General features: G+C 36.4%; 1 protein-coding gene across 4 annotated transcripts in view; it reads right to left on the bottom strand.

Moving 5' to 3' along the window:
* Positions 1-20704, bottom strand: part of mrps35 (mitochondrial ribosomal protein S35) — a 33564-nt gene that overhangs the window by 11603 nt on the left and 1257 nt on the right. For 2 of the 4 annotated variants that reach the window (XM_069903779.1, XM_069903780.1), the window contains exons 2-7: positions 19397-19446; positions 15905-16072; positions 13582-13642; positions 11880-12019; positions 6748-6857; positions 5253-5322 (exon numbers count right to left, since the gene is read on the bottom strand). In XM_069903779.1, coding sequence (XP_069759880.1) covers positions 5253-5322; positions 6748-6857; positions 11880-12019; positions 13582-13642; positions 15905-16072; positions 19397-19446 — 599 coding nt within the window. Of the gene's footprint in view, positions 1-156; positions 1406-5252; positions 5323-6747; positions 6858-11879; positions 12020-13581; positions 13643-15904; positions 16073-19396; positions 19447-20704 lie in introns of those variants that run through there. The other 2 variants (XM_069903778.1, XM_069903781.1) reach the window with 2 other exon arrangements.

Below are 20704 nucleotides of genomic sequence, written 5' to 3'. Positions count from 1 at the left end.
CATCTTGATATGTCATCCTCATTTCATTTTTCAGACTATTTACTTGTTACTGACTATTCTTTCATGTAACATTCCCTACTCTCTATAAAACTGAAAACATTTTATCCCCAAAACATGAAAAGTTAAATTCACAACTTATATTTAAGATCAGACCAGTTTATCATGAAGAACATTTATTTCAATGAATGCTAACAGCTCCATTTTCTCTTATTAATGCACAGACAGCAGAAAACTGCAAAATAGACAGTGGGTCAGAATGTGGCCTAGCTACTTGATAACTCCAAGAACAGACTAATTTATATTTGTTTTTTCAAATACACACATGGAAAGAGCTGGAATTTCGTAACAGGTCAGGCAGATAGAAACAGAGCAAAAATTTTAGTTTGATGACAGTTCTCATCAGAATGTTTAAACATGCGATACATTTTAATATCATCATCCTCCCTCCTCCACTATTAAGACTCCTCAACAAACTCAATCAAGGACTCATTTCAGGACTTTTGCACTTTATTTTTTTTTCTGTTTGTATTGTACAAATTGTTTACTTTTCCTTATATGTTTACATGTGTATGTTGAGTAGTTTTTTTGCACTACCAAAAAGTGGTTATTCTCCCTCACCTGCAGGAAGAAGAGTCTTTGGGTTGTATGTGATGTCATATATGTACTCTGACAATAAACCTGAAATCTGAACTAGGATAAGAAATAATTGCTGTTTTAAAGCCCTTTCAAACACAGAAAAACCCTCTCAGAAATGGAAATTACATGGAGAAACAAAAGGATGGCATGCATTTGGGAATGCATTAGCATACTAATATGATGGCTTTCAAAGAATTAAAAGATGGAGAGAAAATTAATAGGTGCAAACATCAGGGCAGGAGCCTCATATTCAGCTTTATGCATGAATTGCATAGTAATTGGAAAAAAATTACCAATTTATTAAATGAAATATTCTCAATACAAATAATTTTGTAAAGTAAAAATACTTTTGTTTACAGGAATTAACATTCAACACTTTTCTCCACACAAGAGTATTTACATGAACACTTTATTTCCTCAAAGTTAATGACAGTCTGTACAACCAATATTCTAAATTAATCCATAGATATCATCTGCAATATCTTATAGTTCATGTTACGCTCTTTAATTTTAGCAAGTTTTTTACACATTCTTTGTACTGTAAAATACTATCTTCCGTTTCTCCTTCATTTTTAATGTTCATCACTGACTTCTTATAATTTTTGATTTCTGATGAATTAACTAGTTCTTCTCTTGGGATTGATGGGATTTTTTCTGCTTCTTTCATCCTGAAGATAGTTTCCAAAGCATTTTTCTCAGATTGGGAATTCTCCCAAATAAATTCATCCATGTCAGCTTCAGTTTTGTCAGATTCCCATGTTTCTGTTTTCTAGGCAAGAGGGAAAAGGCAAGAGTTTGGTTGCATTTTGTCCCATATAAGTTAAGGTTGGCTATTTAAATTCAGATCATGGACAAATTTTGAAGAGTATAATATTTCCCAACTGTCTAATGGTTTGGATAACATACTTGTACATTTTTTAAAAATCCTCAGTTATAAACTGGCATTTTTAATTGTCCACTCTTGATAGAAATCAACTGATTTTGATTTTCATGCCCTGTTTTATACCCACTAGATTGAAAATCTATTGCACCATCCAGAAAATATCGTTGCACCTTTGAAACGGAATCTGGAAAACTAAAGTTGCTCAATGAAGGAAGAGCGTGAACTGAAAAGGTTTGTCTGGGTGGGCAATTTCATTTTAATTTTAAGAACAATGAATATTTCCTGAAATTTTCCATAAGGCTTAAAGAGACATTATGACAAAGTCATAACCATGTTGAACCATGCTGATCCCAGCCAACATCTCACACTGGACTGCAGATGATCTAAATATACGTGACTATGTAGTTGCTAATTGACTGCCAGTTCACCTCTCAGTAGAGATTTGGAAACAAGGCTTAAAGTTCAATTTAATGTGAGACTATGAATCATTATTGTGGCCAAGAAGAATCACCCAGGGAGAGCCATTCTCAATCATTTTTTGCCTATGGCCCCCTTAGGGCTCTGCTTGCTCAAAGTTTATGGACCTCTTTCTGTGTGAAGCAGTCAAGTTTATTTGGTTTCTTCCAAACTTTTCTCCTACAGACTACATAAAAAAACCTTTTAGGATTTCAGTCCCTTGACCCCTTCCCCCCCATTAAATGTGTGGTAGCCTCCAGGGGGGTCGTATGGTCTCAGTGAGAATGGGTGAATTAGAGCATGGTTCAGAATGATCATTGCAGATAAAATTTTCCACATCTGCACTTACTAATACAGGTCATTAAAACGAAATGAGATAGCGTACTTTTGGTGGAAAACTCCAGCTCATAGGTATAAAATGGTCCTTTTATCTCAGAATTCACAAAGCCCTGTTTTATAACCTGGCTGAAGGTATGTTTTGTATTCCCTTCTACACCTTGGATTGTTTTACTACATTAAGCAGTATTGTTTGTACTGTTTTGAAGAAGCAAGGGGTTCCAACCTGCTCTGAAAACATATTTCAGATTTCACAGAGAAATGTCAGCTTTTAACCATGCAATTATTGACAGTTTCCCAGTTAACGTCAACAGTCAGGAAACTTCCACTTGAAAGCAGGAGAGTTAGACGTCAGGCGGATTTTTTTCTGAATGTGTTCTGTCTCTGCATTCCACCAATACAATTCAATATAAATACATTTGTTTTTGTTAAAAAGTGTTTGGAAATAAAATCTCCAACATTTCATCAAGATTAAATGAAAGCTTTAATTTAGAATCTAAAGCTGCTGTTTAAAGCACAGACAGATTCGAATGTGGACAGTGTTTTCTTTATGTTAATATATCAACATTCCTCCATTCTGTATTTCAAAGAGAAGACCAGCAAGAACGTAAAGAAGTTAACTGTGCTATTAATTTGATTTTCTTCCCAAATCTCACAGCTTGTGGTCTGAAATCCATTTGGGGATTTACCTTGCCCAAGAATCAAATGTTTTCTGTTGTCCAGTGAACACGTCCCTCAGGGCTAAAAATCAAGCAATTTAATCTCTATTAAACACCATATGCTTTTCCCATACATATTCCCAACTTCTCCAATAAATAGAAATATGACGTTAAAGACTGAACTTCAATTTAAACAAAATATTATTTCAGGAGAACACGTATGTAACTTTTTACCATTCTGTTCCAACACAAGCAAAACTGTGAAGTCCTAGCAGAAAAACCAAGTCTGATACTGAGCACAAGCCCTATAATGAAACTTTTAAGTGAGAAATACTTTCCCATGGAGTCCTTATTGATTTTGGCACATCAAAATAGGAAACTAATTATAAATTTCTTCTTTACTGAATATCCAAGCTGAAACCATAATGGTCTTTACATTCAATAATAATTGTCACTTTAAATTGCTGTGTATAGAACCCTATTTTAAATAAATTACTGAAGACATTTTAACTTGGGATTTTATCATAAATTTACTTTATGTAAACCATAACCAAAGGAAAAAGTCTGAGTATTTAAGTATATACAGTATATTTCCCCATATACAAAATTCCATTAACCGAAAAGTTCTATTAACCAATTTTTTTTTTTCAGCGCCAGCATGACCTCACAGATTGAAAAACATTTATCACCCAATTTGCCCATGTGGGGCTCTGGCGCTCTGTTGATGCCAGTTTGGTAACAACAGAGCTCAGAACCAGTCGCGAAGACAGACGCTGAATGGCTGGATGTTGGCTCAGAGAAGCAGGCTGGAATCTCAAGCCGTCAGTGAGCGACTGGAGGAAGTCGGCGGGTCAGGCAGCACATGGGAAGAAATTAGAATGCCGACTGTCCTTGTTTCAGGTAACTCCCTTCCATCTCTCTTTTCATTTCTTCTTTACCCTCCACTGTACTTGGTTCTCTGTTGTCCTGGTATCATCAAGGAGAGCGGCTCCTGGGCAGGAGCGGGGACCTCGGGCTCCCAGGTAGGAATAGGTACCTCAGTAGGTAGGTGTCGGGGATCGGTGGTGGGGAGGTGTCGGGAATTGGCAGTGGCGGTGGGAAGGTGCAGGAATCAGTGGTGGTGGTGAGGAAGTGTTGACAATTGGCAGTGGCGGTGGGGAGGTGTCAGGGATCAGCGGCAGTGGTGGGGAGGTGTTGAGAATTGGCAGTGGCGATGAGGAGGTATCAGGGATCAGCAGCGGCTTATGCTACTGTGCTGTTTATGGGGTTTTTTTTTCGACTGAATGTACTATATTAAACTAATCCTGATATTTGTAAATGGTGTTTTTAATCCCTTGAATAAAATATCACCAAGAAAAACAGTCTCATGGAATGATAATGGGAGGCCTGTGTTCTCACATTACACTTTTACATCACACAGTAAAGTTACACTCACCATAGCATGTTGCTATTTTGTTAATCCGGCAATCAATTCATGGATTATGACTGTATCAATTCTTACTGCACAGCTTACTACAATAACTAATGTCTAAAGAGTGCAATTATTTAACAGTACTCATGCTCATGAAAGTGTATGAGACAGGTGTAACTCCTATAACAATAAGCTTTGCCATCCCTAAGCTACCTAGTAAGAGATTGTATTGACCATGGAAAATCAAATATGCCTTAGTGCTTGTTAATATTTCACAAAAATCAAGTACAATTAGAACTGATTGACATGTCCATTAACTATTAATGTTGGTTCTGAAAGGTAATAGAAAGGCAGACATTTAACTGAAGGCTTTCCTGTGGATTCAGAATATAAAATACACAACACTAAAATATCAGGTAACTTGGCCTCCCCTCTGAAGTAACATTATAGTCAGAAGAGTGCGGGTTACCTACCATTAATAAACAAGTCATCTCCTAATCTTTCATCATTTGTATTCTGCTGGCATTGGAAATTTCCACCTGCCACCAGCTCAATACCTTTTATCAGTAATAAAATATTAGTGTTCAACCATTGATAGCCATGGAGCTTGAAAGTGTAAAATAATGAACTTAAAGTATATTATAAGAGGGGAGAAAAGAACTGCCTGCTTGTTGACCATGGAAGATTTGGTGTACAGGTTCATTATTCAGCTTTAAATGATGTATAGTAACTTCTTTTAGCTAAAATCGTATTTCGAAGAATTATATATCAGAAAACTTGCTTTAAAGAAAACCCAAAAAAGGATAAATTGGAAATCATCATTACTACCATATATCAAATCTTGCTCAGTCCTCAATTACTGTCTACTCACCCATGATTCGTGGTACAAAACAGTGAGTAAATATAGGGCATAATCATAATTCTGCTGTCGCAGTGGGCACCTGCAAGAGAAGTATTCAATATGTGAAAACTACATTCAATTTCAAAGATGCTTTAAGCAGCACAAGATATTCTTATCAAGCACATTTATTTCTTTCTCATCAGACATTAAAGTATGCTGCAACATCTCAGCATATGGTTCCTCAGGTGAATGTTTAGAACTGGTCAAATTAAGACAAGCCATGGTAAATGGTAGAGACATGGTGATGTCCAGAGTATTGAACTGTCTGGTTAAAACATTTGAAAGAAGACATGATGTTTCAGATTTGAAGTTTGAGGAAGGGCAAGACCTAATGCACAGAGAGATCAGTAGATGAGGAGGATGTTTAAAGTCAATACACCAGGAGATGGGAACAAATAAAGAACAAAAGGGGGAAGTGTTGTGCATAGAATAGCAATAAGACTTTGCAAATTCAGTTTAGGATGACAGAAATAAAAGTTTTAGAGCAGGGAAGCCTTAAGAAGATATGGGTAAAATAAGTGCTGTTGGTAAAGATGATTGAAGAAAGTTTGTAGTGGGTTAAGAACAAAGTTTAAATAATGGATAGGAAATGGAGGTTTTAGAAATTGTGCAAAGAATAAAAGTAGGTGTCAACAGATTTTCTCTGAAAGAGCATCAGGAGCCAGTTGGAACTGGGAATGTAGAGGTCATAGAAAACAGTTGGATAGCAATGATTTTTTTCATAGAAAATGATGGAAGTATTCAAGAAGTCATTCATTTCTGTGGAGAAGGATTCAGAGATGACATTTTAAGTCAAGATCCTGTTAGAATTTGTAAAAGAGAGACAACAGGTTTTAAGCAAAGTTGTATTGTGGGGAAGGCATAGGAATGTCTGGGAAAGGATGGGTGATGAAGAACAAGAAAACTAAAGTCATAACCGACAGGAAAATATACAAGAGTAATTGAAGAGGAGGCCAGAGAAGTTTAAAATGACAAATGCAAAATAATTGAAAGCAGCTGGTGTCTAGAAAACGGATACAATCTGCAAATATTTAACTCAATGTTGAATATGTAAGGTCAAGAAGCATATTAATCATAATCACGGTCTTAATGCTGATATTTGAGCTTCAACTCAGGTTCATTAGAGCAGTGTAGGAAGCTAGAGATAGAGCGATCAGAATTAGAGAATTTTTGCATTTGATAAAATATTCAATATTTCACAAAACAGAAGACGGAGTTCAATTCATTAGGTAATCTCCAGGCAGACACAGCATGGGAGTAAAACGTTAGCTGCTTCAAAGCAATTAAAAACCATAGTGTTTTGACTCAGTAACAGTGAACAATTATAATTCATGGGGATAAAGCTGCAGGATACTATAATCTCAACAACATGCAATAGGGTTGGTGGTTTCCCAATGAAGACAGTAATTAAGTGCTTGCTGACCTTAATGCCCTTATCATTGATATTTGTTCTGTGTTACTGTACCTGTCGGTTGTAATGGTAAGTATATCTGTATTTTTGTTGTATCGATTTCCTACAAGTTTAATGAGCTTCTTCTTGGCATGGTCATCCAAATTGAGATTCAAAATTTTAATCTTTAAAGTAAAATAAGAAATAAGGTTTTTTTTAGACATGTTACCAGAATTACATTGTTGTATAATTATGAAATGAAAAGAGATAAGCAAAGTCACTTTTTTTTTTCCGTCCAGAGAGTCTGATGTAGCCATCTGGAAATTCCCTATTCATGTTCCAACAATGACTCAAAACATTATTTATTGATCTGTAGATATAGCAATACACTCATAATGTAAAATTACCAATCCTTAAGTCAATACATTGAGGATAAGCAATGTGGCATACATATTATCTTTAGCTGCTAATGGTTGATTTGGGAAGGAAGAGTATCGATATTTGAAACTGGATATGGGCAAATAAGCACCCTTTTTTCCTGCTTCCGTTGATGGAAACGGTATTAACGATGGATTTCATTTATCCTGCTCTCATAAATCACTATTCTAGATTAGTCAGGGCTTACCAGTCTCAGAGACCAATTTACCACAAGATAAAATGGATTCTCAATTATCAATGTCCAATAGGAGAAATCAATTTCCAAAAGCCAGTTCACAATTAAAACTTTGCTTCTTTCTTCTATAAACTATGTGTGCAGATAGAGATAGAGCATGTTGACAGGCACTTGCAGCCCACAAACCTGCGCCACCCTAAACAACCCACGTGACCAATTAACCTACTAAAACTATATGTCTTTGGAATATCTCCTATATTTGAATTAGATATAGTTGAAAAAAGGAGGGATGTTGGTGGGAAACCAACAAAGGCTAAACAAATTCTACCCAATAGCACCAGAGTTCAACACCATCTTATCAAGGAAAATTCAGAACCGCCAATAAATGTTGATCTTGCCAATGATCTTTTAAAAAAAACAAATGACAACCACAATGAACAAAAGATGATATTATCTCTTACATCAAGTTCCTGGGGAAAAATAACTGCATTAAGTTTATTTCTAGCAGACCAACAACTGAAGGAAGCTTGTGCTGTTTTTGTAAGGCTGTTGGAGATTATAGATCCCAAGTGAGTTCTAGCTTTGGGTGGACTTTCAGACCAATGGAGTCTGGTCACCCAAACATGCCTGAATTACAACTTGAGCTTTATTCTTACCAGCAGCTGCCAATCTGCACGCACTAGGAACGTAACCTATAGCTCAAAGAAAAAAAGTGACATACAACAGCACCATTGAAAATAAAAAGAACTGCTGGTCTCCTTCGTATAACACAACATTATTTCAGAAACAGAAAGCTTTACTGAACAGTTGCGGTCAAGCTTCTTACCAGCTGCTAGCAATTGGAACCAGTTCACCAGTTCAGAGCTCGTCAACTGGGGCTTACGGGGGGGGGGGGGGGGGGTGGATGCACAAACCCACAAGTATTTTCCTGTTTGTTTGCATGTGGTAGTTTCCAAATTTACTGAGATGAAAAGCTTGATGGCTAACATCATCAACAGAAGAGAATGCTATTCAAGGTGGTTAGAGACCAAGGCCATTGAAAATGGTTCCTGAAACAAATCCCATTTCCTGACAACCTATTCTGTTTTTGAAACCCATCAACTTCAGTGATTTTCTAATACTACAAGCAATTTACAGTAGCCATTTAACCTATTAAACACTCTTCTCCTGTTTGTGCATGGGATTTCCCCAGGGGTCTGGTTTTCTTCCTTTCTTTCCACTTTTCAGTTACAGGGAGAACCTTTCCACTTTTCAATATGCAAAGACAAACTGCACCTGACATCAGCACAGAAGCAAGCATGTGGAAGCAAACAAAGAAGGCATATCTAGAGTTTCATAGCTAAATATGATAAGGATTGACAATGTTGTTAAACCTCTAAAGGCCTCTGACTTTTTTCAACTTTCCACACATCCTCATATGCTTCACCAATAAGGACCCTTCATTCCTTTCTCTCAGATTCTCCCATTTCTAGTCACACAACACCCCTACGAGTATTTACTAGGAAGGGCCTTTGATACCCTTTGTCCTGGTGAACATCCTTTTACTGACCAATTCAATCAGCATTATATTCATCTAAAAGCGTTACATATTTCCTACATCTATAAACTTTTAAGTGTTGGCAAGTTATTAATATCTTTGTAGAAACCAAAAATGCAACTTAGTATGTCAATTCTTTCTTTTTTTCTGGAAAATTTTATTTATCATTTGCATCAATTCAAACATGAACTCAATAGAAATAAATCATTTTAAAATTTCCATTTTTTTCCCCCACCCCTTCCCTCCTAACCCCCGAAGAAAATAAAACACCTAAATCTAAACATTTACTATTATTATCATAGTTATTTTATTTTCTAACTATTAATTATTAACTAAGAGGAGAGGGTGATGTGGAGGGTGTGGATGGACTTTTATTCACGAAATCCACATATGGTTCCCAAATATTGTAAAAACTCCCGATCTGATACCTCAAACTATAAGTAATTTTTTTCTAATGATGTACAATTATGCATTTCAATATTCCATCTATCTGTTGTTAGAAAATTCTCCGTTTTGCACGTTATTGTCATTTTTTTTGCTGCTGCTATTGCTATACTCAAAAATTTTATTTGATATTTATCCAACTTCAATTTCGTACCTGCTTCATATATATATTACTAAACGCAAATATTGTCGGATCTTTTGGTATTTTTATCTTCATAATTTGTCCTAATAATATACTCAAATCCTTCCAGAATTCTTCCACTTTTACACAAGACCAGACCGAACGTAAAAAAGTTCCTATTACCTTATTACATTTAAAACATTTTCAGAATGATTGGAGTTAAGACCATTTAATTTATAAGGAGTATGATATAATTGATGTAGAAAAGTGTATTGAACCATTTGATATCTAGCATTAATCGTATTGACATAATCTTGACCATATTTCTTCTTGAATTTGTATAGTTAAATCTTTTTCCAATCTTTGTTTAGATTTATACAAATCTTTCTCCCCATAGTATCTTGCAATTTTATATACATATTGGTAATAAATTTCTCAATAAATGTATCTGTAATTAAATATTCAAATTGGCTCTGCTTCAGAAGTCTTAAATTCGTACATTTCCTTTTAAATATGATTTAAGTTGATAGCATGCAAAAATTGTATTATTTTGCATGTCATATTTCTTCTTCAATTGTTCAAAAGTAAAAAAAATTCTAAAAATTAATCTTTTATTCTCTGTAAACCTTCATTGTACCAACTATCAAATAAAGAATTGTTCAAAGAAAAAGGAAGAAGTTGAAGTCTTCGCATCATTTTAGGTATTTGACAATTTTAAACAGCTCAGTTAAGATTTTTGTCCTCCTGCTATCAAATTGACGAGAAAGCAGCCTGGGTTCAGATTGAAATGAATAAAATTCGAGAAACTACTCCAGTGCAATTTTTGTATTAGTGGAATAGTGAATCACTAAAAGAGAAAAGTGCCGATTTTGAAACATTTATTGAAGATATGGAATGGGATCCACGTGGAGTACATCAATTCTTCAACAAACTGCATTGTTTTCAATAAAATCTTCTTTCATAGAATCTTACTGCACAGAACAGGCCCTTCAACTCATGATGTTGTGCTAACCTATGTAAACGTACTCCACAACAATTTACTCCTTCCCTCTCTCACACCTCTAATTTACAGCACATTTCATGAGCCATTCTATTATTCTCACTTTCAGGATCCCTTATCAGCCATACATATGGCCATTGAATTATAGACAATGTTACCAAGAGAAAACTGACCCTATGATTGGGCACAACATAGCTCATTTCCTCAATCTTTGCTGACACAATGTCTCTTTTCCCTATGATCCTATTTTTCAAATCCCTCAAGGACTTGTATCTTTTCAACATGTCTAACACTACTAACAATATCCACAATCTTTTCATGCGACAATATCCGTGTAATATCATGCGACAATATACGTGTAATATCCAATTCTTTGGTTCCACTATTAGTGGTCGTGTCTTCAGAAAGTTGAATTCTAAATTCTGAAATTATTTCCTTAAGTTCATTCTCACTATGTGAGATCCTTTTTAAAAAGAATAATGTCTTCTTTTTAGGATAATTCCTCATTTATTGAACACATTCTTAATGAATTCCGGGGCATCTTTTTACACTAACAAATGCTATATAAAAGAAAATGATCTTCAAGGCTATCTTTCTACTTTATTGTGTATCACTTTCTTCTGACCTCTTTAGATTAAATCCATCTGAACTACTTATTTATAGTAACAGGTATAAAATTGACACTGGTACTGTTTATTTTATCCTTTCCTGCCTATAAATTTGACATTGTCTTTTAGGAATCTGTAAACCATCCTGATGAACAATTTTGTTTAAATCAGACATTTATATATTTAACCAATTCCTTCCCAAATTCCTCAACATAGAGTGCAATCTTGCAACACTCATCATTTGAGGAACTGGTTCAATTAGATTATGATCTCCATTAATTCAAATAGAATCACATAGACTATGTTAATTATATGTTTCATATTTCAGTGATTTGTTTGAAACAAATTAATTTGCATCCAAAAACTAAAATTGTAATAGTAGTTTTGCATTTTGCCGGAATGAATAAGATTTCTTATTTTCTATATATTACATTTAATTTTTAAAAAAATCAAAAAAAAAAAAAAAAAAAATCGCAGGATGCAATGTGGGAATGACCAGATATAGAGCTAGAGAGAAACAAAAAAAAACCATTCACATTTGGATGCTTTTTTCAAGTCATAGCATGTTTCAACCACAGTCATTGTCAGCCTGGTTTCCTCACTACAAATTTACATCTGAGAGATGACTTCATGAGTGGAAAATATGGGCCACGAGCTAACTGTCTGGAAACTATCTATTTTATTTCTCGGTTTCTCATCATTTTAGTGAAGCAACTCCAAAGACAACACATATGTTAAAAGATTTAAATTCTCACCCTACCAGGTCAACATTCTGAAATTCAATGTCTTATCCTCTACTTATAAAAGTGCTTTTATAACTCGAAAACTTGACAAACTTAAAAAACACACTCTGATCTTTTTACCATTAGTAATTCACCACTTACTGTTAAGGTAACCACTCGAGCATTTGGATTTCGGACAGAAGGTCCTGCTGCAACATAATCAGTTGTTGTAATTTCAATTGGAAAATGCTCTTCACATTTTTCATCATTATCAAGCGCTGCTGGCCACACAGTGCAGAAATCTGACATCAAGAAATAAGTAAAATGCTATATAATTAGTGGGCAATACTCTATTACTATAAATTCTATTACTATAAATAAAAATCTTGCCATCATACAATTATATAACGGCTTTAGTACAAATAGAAGATCAACTAGTCTATGCAAACCTTCTTACAATTGTGAAGGTACAAAATGTGCAATCCTTCATTTAAAAAAAATCTTTTAGTACTATTTTGAACAGAATCAACTTCATAGCAAATTAATCAGATTTTGGATTTGATATAGACCTGATTGATTTCACAGGTGAAGGGTTTAAAATAGAACAATAAAACAAATAGGCTACTATGGAGGTGCAGCTTAGTGCTGCTTACACCCAGCTCCAGGGACCTGGGTTTGATCCCAATCTTCAGTACTGACTGAGTAGTTTGCACATTCCCTCCATTGGAGCACAAGCTTCCTCCATGTACTCTTTTTGTTTTCATATTCTGAAAATGTGCATATAGATTAATTGGAAACTTTAAATTACTTCTCAATGTAGGCTAATAGCAAAAAGAATCAAGAGGAAAATTGCTGGTGTATGTGAGAAAATAAGTAGGAGATGCAGGGAGGGAATGGATTATTGGGATGGCTCTCCTGGAAAATGAGGCTCAAACAAGAAGTAAGCAAATTACACAGTTACAAGAAAATCAGGATTATTTAAAAACTGAACAACAGAACAAAGCAAATGATTAAACAGGATCACTGAATTATGGCACATTAAAAAAATAACTATGACTTTGTTGTACAGTATAATTCCAATTATCCAAAATGATCGGATAAACGTGTTTTTATGATAACTAGTCATTTTTTTAAAATAGCCCAGTAGCAACAGCAAATCACTTGTATCAATGTTTAAACAATAACAAACCACAAGGGAAGGCTTTTTAAGCATTAGAATAATGTTTAATTCTCACCAAAATAATGCGTCCACCACTAATTCCCAGCATGCCCCAAATGCCTCCACCGATCACCGAGTCCTCCCAACCGCCGCCGCCAATCCCTGACACGAATCCGGTGTGTGTCCGGTGATAGTAGGCCAAGGGGAGGGTTCAGAGTCGGCGTTGGGAGCTCCAGTGTGACAAGAAGGGAAAGGGATAGGAGGGACGGGAGGGGAGGGAACGCCACTGAGCCCGAAGTCCTGCTCCTGCCCAGGCCACTCTCCTTGATGTTGCCGTGACAAGGATTATTCTGACCGCTTGCAGATGGCAGACAGTGACACGCAGTTTGAAAGAAAAGTCAATAGGGGAAGGTAAAAAGAATGGAAAGAGGGAGGGGAAGGAGCTACCTGAAACAAGGACAATCTTCGTTCTAATTTCATGCCGAGTGAATTTTTTTCAACCTGAGAGGTCAGTTCAGCTCCGAGAAAATTTTGGATAACTGAGGATTTCGGAGAATCTGATTTTGGATAATCAGAATTGTACTGTATTTGGCTATGGAATTGACAAATAACTGTGGCAAAGGAAGTACTCTGCCAAATTAATTAACCTTACAATAACCAACTGAAAATTAGATGTTTAACCTGATACACACAAAAAAACCCTACCTTTCAAAGCTGCACAGTGGTTCTTTATTGCAGGGGGAGTAAGATGTAAAAAATTTGGAATCTGAAAGAAATTTTGAAACAGAAAAATCCTTATAGCTCTTACATTAATTTGCAATTAATACAAGTTTATGAGTAGCAAAGATGGCCCTCATAAAATGGCAATATGCAGCTTGGGAAGCAACGTATAACCAAAAATATTGTGGAAACACTGCAAGTTATATTGTTGAAGAACAAAGATAAGAAGATCAAGATTATAAATTAAGCTTAAAGTTTAGTCTAGGAGACCCTACACTCTAATAATAGCTAGCGTACACATTATCTACAGAATGAAAGACTTATTTCTAAAAGTAGATCAAGCAAATTCAAAATATTTAGTCATTTACTTTGAATAATGTCATCCATGTTTATCTCCACAACATTCACGGTTCCTATTTTGTGCTTGTGCAATAAATTTGGATTCAATTGATCACTTTTTAGTGAATTATTTTTTTTACTTTACACTGGAATTAATTAACTGAGCAAAAACTACACTTTAGGAGGTTATGCAGGTCCAGTATCTCACATCCAAAGTTCTGAAACTATTTTTGATATCACAAGTTGAAAAAAAATTCAACACCTGACTTGCCCATGTGGGGCTCTGATGCTGCTGGCACCAGTTTGGTAATAACCGAGCTCAGAACCAGCCGTGAAGACAGACACCGAACGGTTGGATGTCGGCTCAGAGAAGCAGGCTGGAATCTCGAGCCATCAGTGAGCAACTAGAGGAGGTCGGTGGGTCAGGCAGCTTATGGGAAGAAATTAGGTGCAAGGGTCAGCCTTTAAACCAAAGGGCAATAATGCCAATTGTCCTCATTTCAGGCAACTCCCTCCTCTCTCTTTCTTTCCATTTCTTCTTTATCTACGCCTACTGACTTTTCTCTCCAACTTTCCTTCTCCCTGTATCCCCACCTCTCCCACCTGCCTGCACCCTCTCACCTCAGTCCTCATCACCTTCTTTCCCCTTCAATATAGGCAATATCATCAATCCCCTTTTCACTTGATGCAGCCTCCTGCCCAGACACTGCCAGCCTGCGGAGTCCCTCCATTTGTAAAAGTGTTCACGTGTATAGCAGATATAATCCAGAGTTAAAACACCAGAATCACATTAGTTGAGTTGCAGTACACAGAGATGTGTGTTTGTTTTATGAGGCTATTCTCCAAACAATTTCTGACTACTTCACTTACATGTACATATGCCTTTACACTCAATATCTGCAAGACAAACGTTCTCCATCAACTATACTGATGCACAACACTACTCACCAACAACAAATAGCAAGACTTGGAAAATATGGATCATTTCTCACATCTCAGGAGCTGTCTCTTTGCAAAAACAGGTGTCAATCTTGAAATTTCAATGTCTTCAATACATCTATCTTTGGTATTTGAGGAAAAAGGTGTTTGAATATCAGGTCCTCAGACCTGGTAAACACGTTTTATCCAAAGAAAATTGATGAAAATGCATCACTAGATGTAATTTGGTGATAGAGGTCTAAACTGGGTCAGAAGTCAAATGCTTTCATCCGGGATTTGTGATATTTTGTTACTCTAGAGAAGTTTTAAACTGAGAGATATCTTTAATTTGATCAGCCATTCTCAACGGGGGGGGGGGGGGGGGGGGGGCACAGTACATTTAAGGAGGGCCTGTGAGGGGCACTGTACAAAGTGGCGACTCTCTCTGCCTTATGATAAGCAAAAGTTAAAGAATTTCAGTATGTTACATTCTAAATTTAGTATTATGTGACAATAATGGAACTTTTACCATGGACTAAAATCATAAAATGTTTTTTGTGTAATTGGTAGGAGGGAAGTACAGAAGAAACCGACTAAACTTGACTGCTTCACAGGGAAGGGGGCCGATAAACTGAGCAGAGTCCTAAGGGGGCCATAGGCAAAACAAAATTGAGAATGACTGCTGTAAAATTCAGATGGCATTGAGACAATCTATATGGTATATAATGGAATCTAAGCAAGATATAGGATCTCCATTTTAAATGTACAAAAGTTGTAGTTTTTAGTAAAGGTGTGACATAAATGTTATATTTTTAGCATATTCTTATGAAAATGAAACAGTTAAAGTACAATAAAGGCAGGCATCCCAGCCAGGGAGAAGAATCTGTAAACATTATTATATTTTCTAGAGGTATTTCAAGGTATTGAATTAAATGTTTGAGTACAAATTTTTTTCTGAATTCTTTTGACTGGAAATATTTATTAATGGTTTATTGCTGATTATGGATCAGAGTTAGACCAGCTATATTTAATAAAATGAGGTTATGCATACTTTTATAAGCTCCAGGTTTCCTGTTTTGTCTGGTGGCATGCCTCTCTTTACTGGATACCCCATGCGAATAGGAAGAGGCACAACCGAAGGTTTAAAAGATGCAGCAGTTGGGTACACATTACACCAATTTTGGTCCACTCCCATCTTTTCATTCCTTGGAGGTGTAGGCTACAATATAAGATAAATATTTTTTTTTTAAAGATCATACATTTTACTGATCACATTTTGACAGAATAAAGACAATAAAATGCTACATTATCATTAAGACTGTGCATAATGTTACACTAATCAAAGGATATGTTCTTCATTTTCAGGGTGTGGATTTCAGTTGCCCATTAAAGAAATGAGGACCTGTCATTGAGCTGTCCACTTAAACGGCAGACAGTAAGGAGAAAATGCTTCCATGAGAAAATGTTTCTGAAGGACATACAGGATTTTAATCTGGACACAATGAGTCAAACCAAAGGAAGGAAAGTACATAACTTGGAGAGCGTTCAGAGGCAGTATGTCCATAAAGACCAAATTTCCAAGCTGTCCCTGCACTTTCAGGTGATAAAGGACAAATTTGGGTGCAATTCTACAGAAATCTTGGTGAATTCATGAAGATAAGCCTGTACATTGTGCAAATTACAAGCACAGTAGACCGGCGATGGAGAGTATGAGCACTTAGACAATGTTCAACCTGTTCAAGTAGTTATCATCTTCAGCGACAAGACAATCAATATCACCAGTGAGAGGGATAAGGTAGAATTTTTTCTCTAAAAATAATTACATTTTTAAAATCCATTCCTCCCCATTTGTGCATTTTCCAGAAAGAATAGCCAAGATTTGAAAGTGATCCTCTTCATTATATTTTGAAAGAGACAACTTCTTCAGTTCGACATGTACAGTTAAGTATATAAATCCAGATAATGTTAATGATTCTGTGCTTCTCCAAAATTTAAAAAAATTACAAACAATTCTTTCGGTGAAAAGACAAAATTATTTGTTTTGCTACACAAGGTGAAATTTGTGTTTTAAATAACATACTAAACTAATATTACTGTGCAATGGCTATGGTGCTGGAGGACTGGAGACTAGCAAATGTGGAGTTCCACAGAGATCTGTTCTGGATCACCACTCTTTGTGATTTTTATCAATGACCTAGATGAAGAATCAGAAGGATGGGTCAGTAAGTTTGCACATGATACGAAGGTTAGAGGAGTTTTGGATGGAGATGAAGGTTGTCATAGTTTACAAAAAGATATAGACAGGATAGCGATTTGGATGGAAAAGTGACAGGTGGATCTCAATCTGGATAAGTATGAGGTCTTGCATTTTGGAAGGTCAAACCAGAAGGCTGAGTCCAGGGTTAATGGTTGGATGCTTAATAGTGTGGATGAATAGAGGGATCTTGGGCTCCAAATCCATACCTTTCCTGGACCTAACACAGTCATGGCATCGTGAAGAAAGCACATCAGTGCCTCTACTTCCTGAAGAGTTTGTGGAGGTTCAGTATGACATTGAAAACCTTGGCAATCTTCTACTGATGTGTAAAGTGTGCTAACCAGTTACATCGCACTAATGGGAGCACTAACACAATGAACAAAAAGCCCTGAAAAAGGTAGTAGACACAGCCCAATACATCATAGACAAACCTCTCCCCACCATCGAGAAAATCTACAAGGAATGCTGCTGTTGGAGAGCAGCAGCAATCATCAAGGATCTATACAACCCAGAACACGCCCTGTTCCCGCTGCTGCCGTCAGGAAAGAGGCATAGGTGCCGCAGGACTCATCCCACCAGGTTCAGTCGCTACTCCTCCACCATTTGACTCCTAAACATCAATCTCAGTCAGAGATTTAAGGACTCTTACTTTGCACATCATTTATTACTGAATATTTGTTTTTTTTTCTGTATTTGCACAGTTTGTGTACATTTCTTTCTTTATATTTGTATATTTTTCTTGAAAGTGTAGTTACCCATAGGTAGAAATTTTGCCTGGCCCAAAGGAAAAAGAATCTCAGGGTTTATGTGATGTCATGTATGTACTCTCAATAAATGTTAACTTTGATAACTTATTTTGTGGGGTATTTGAATTAAATAATTTGACTGTATTTACCTTAATATATAACTGCAATAATATTGCACTAAACAAGAACAATAACTGGCCATTTTTGGAGCAATGAGAGAGACTTTTCCTTGAGATGCTTTGGTAAGCAGTGGCTGAGGATATGGTCGGGTAAAATATTTTCATAATAACCCAGAGTAGGTAGTGGAAGTGGCAGCTAGGGCAGTGGTATGCTCCAATTGCAGGATGTGGGAAATCTGGAGCAGCACAGGTCACTGATGACTATACCGGCAAGATGTTCATCCACCTGTAGCTCCTTACAGACCACGTTTGGGAACTGAAGCTAGATGAACTCCAGATAATTTGGTAGGCGGGGGGGGGGGGGGGGGTGGGGGGGGGTGATAGACAGAAGCTATAAGAAGATAGTCACATCAAAGAGGCAAGAGACAGATAACAGGGTGACCATTAGGAGAGGGAAACGGGATAGGCAGTCAGTGCCATTGTGGCCATTCCCCTCAACAATAAAAGTACTGCTTTGGATCCTGTTGAGGGGAACAATCAACCAAGGACAAGTTGCAGTGGTCAGTTCTCTGGCACAGGGTATTGCCCTTCACCTCAGAAGGGAAGGGGAAGAAGAGGAGAGCTATAGTAATTTGGGATTTGATAGTTAAGGAAGTTAGGAGGTTCTGTGACAGGATCAAAACTCCCAGTTGATATGTTGCCACCCAAGTGCCAGATTAAGTCCACTGTATTCTCAAGCAGAAGGGTGAGTATCAGATGTTGTGGTCCACGTTGGTGCCAATGACATAGATAGGAAAAGGGATATTTTTCCTTTTGAACTTGAGCCTTAGCACAATGCAAGTGAATCTTCTCCAGGTAAATGTGCAAGGGACATCATCTAACACAGGTAGCTTTGTGTTCACTGTTCTATATTAATGCACCAGACTTGCTATTCTGTTGTGTTTCTGACTGGCTCCCTCCCTAAGCATGAGATCATCCAAAACTGGTTTGTATATTACCTTAAATATTATCAAATTTCATATGATATAGTAACTATTGAGTCAAAAATTCTAGAAACTATGAAGGAAAACTACAAAGAAAAAAGGGCAGCATGGTTGGCGTAGCGGTTAGTGCAATGCTTTTATAGCGCCAGTGATCAGAACCAGATCTGGGTTCGAATCCCGCGCTGTCTGTAAGGAGTTGGCATGTTCTCCCCCTGTCTGCATGGGCTCCAGTTCCCTCCCACCATTCAAAACGTACCAGGGATGTGGTTTAATGGGGTGTAAATAGAGCGCCACGGTCTTGTGGGCTGAAATGGCCTGTCATCGTGCTGTATGTCTAAATTTTAAAAAAACATCCAAGGATTAGGAACTATTCTTTCCTGCGATGCAAATTCTATGGTTTTAATTACTTAACACAATGGAGAAATGAACAATCATTACCTCTCTCCTTTGTTTTTCTTTTAAAGTTGTTCTAGGTTCGTTTATTGAAGCTGAAAGATTCAACAAAATTAGAATGAAATAGAAAATAATGAAACATTTTTTAGGTAAATTTAAAAAAAAATATTTTCAACAGGAGACAACATGAAAGCAAAAAACAAAAAAAACTTCACATTTTTGATTTTGCAATGTAATTTTTGCTAAGAAATTCATTATTTGCACAAATATTGAGGTGCATGAATAATCAAATCACGAACATCAGTTTATTCCAATATTACAAATAATAATTTGAAGAACTTTTCACACAAGGATAATCTTGTATGCATTTGACCTTCAAAAATATGACAATAAAATATTTCTGATTTTTGGCACATCAAATGTAAATTTGGCCCTCAGGAATTAATAACCAAGCTATTCAAAAACAACAGGATTAAGAATAAATCGAAAAATAGTCATCTACAAATTAACTTCTCTGCTTCCATTATCACCAATTCATCTGCTATTGTGGATTTACCAGTACGTCTGTAATTGCTTTTAAGTATAGTGACTACCCACTTAAAGACCATTACCTTCATGAAATCTTACAAGGAAGTAAGAGTACAGAAGGTGGTCATAGCAATGCCACCCGCAACAGACTATCTAGATTAATCACATTTCCTGTCCTACTCCTCATAACTTTATTTAGAAATATAGTCCTTCAAGTATTTATTCTGCTGTTTATTCCATGTGGTAAATATGATGTGGACAATGAGTACCCACCTTCATTTGCTGAATTAAAGTTTTTCCTTCCCTCTAATCGTCCAACAATTAAATTTACCCTCCAACCCCCTTAATGTTCTCACTGCTTGTAAATGCATTTACTTTTTACTCTCTCATAATCTTAAACATCTCAGTCTCATTTGTTCTAATATAAACAGCCCTCAGCCGATAGTCTCTTTTTATGGCAACAATTCTCCAGCCCTGCAGACCACTGCACCGTTTACTAGTGCTCTAATAATTATTCGACTGGAGCTCTGCACAGTACTCTGATCTGGTTTATGCATTTCTGTCATGACTTCTTTGCTCTTATGTTCTAAGCTTTAGTGAATAGAAGTACATGTTGTATTTCTGACTGGCTCCCTCCCTAAGCACGAGATCATCCAAAACTGGTTTGTATATTACCTTAAATAATATTAACCAACATATCTGCTTGAAGTTACTGAAATTGCACACAAAGATCTTTCTGCTCTTCCAGACTTGGTAATTTAAAAGCATATTCCTGGTCTCAGTTGCACTCTTTAACTTTTTCTAGATTGAATTTCACTTGGCACT

This window comes from Narcine bancroftii, chromosome 11 (assembly GCF_036971445.1).
Source record: "Narcine bancroftii isolate sNarBan1 chromosome 11, sNarBan1.hap1, whole genome shotgun sequence".
NCBI classification, from domain to species: Eukaryota; Metazoa; Chordata; class Chondrichthyes; order Torpediniformes; family Narcinidae; genus Narcine; species Narcine bancroftii.
This window is presented reverse-complemented; position numbering and strand designations above follow the sequence as displayed.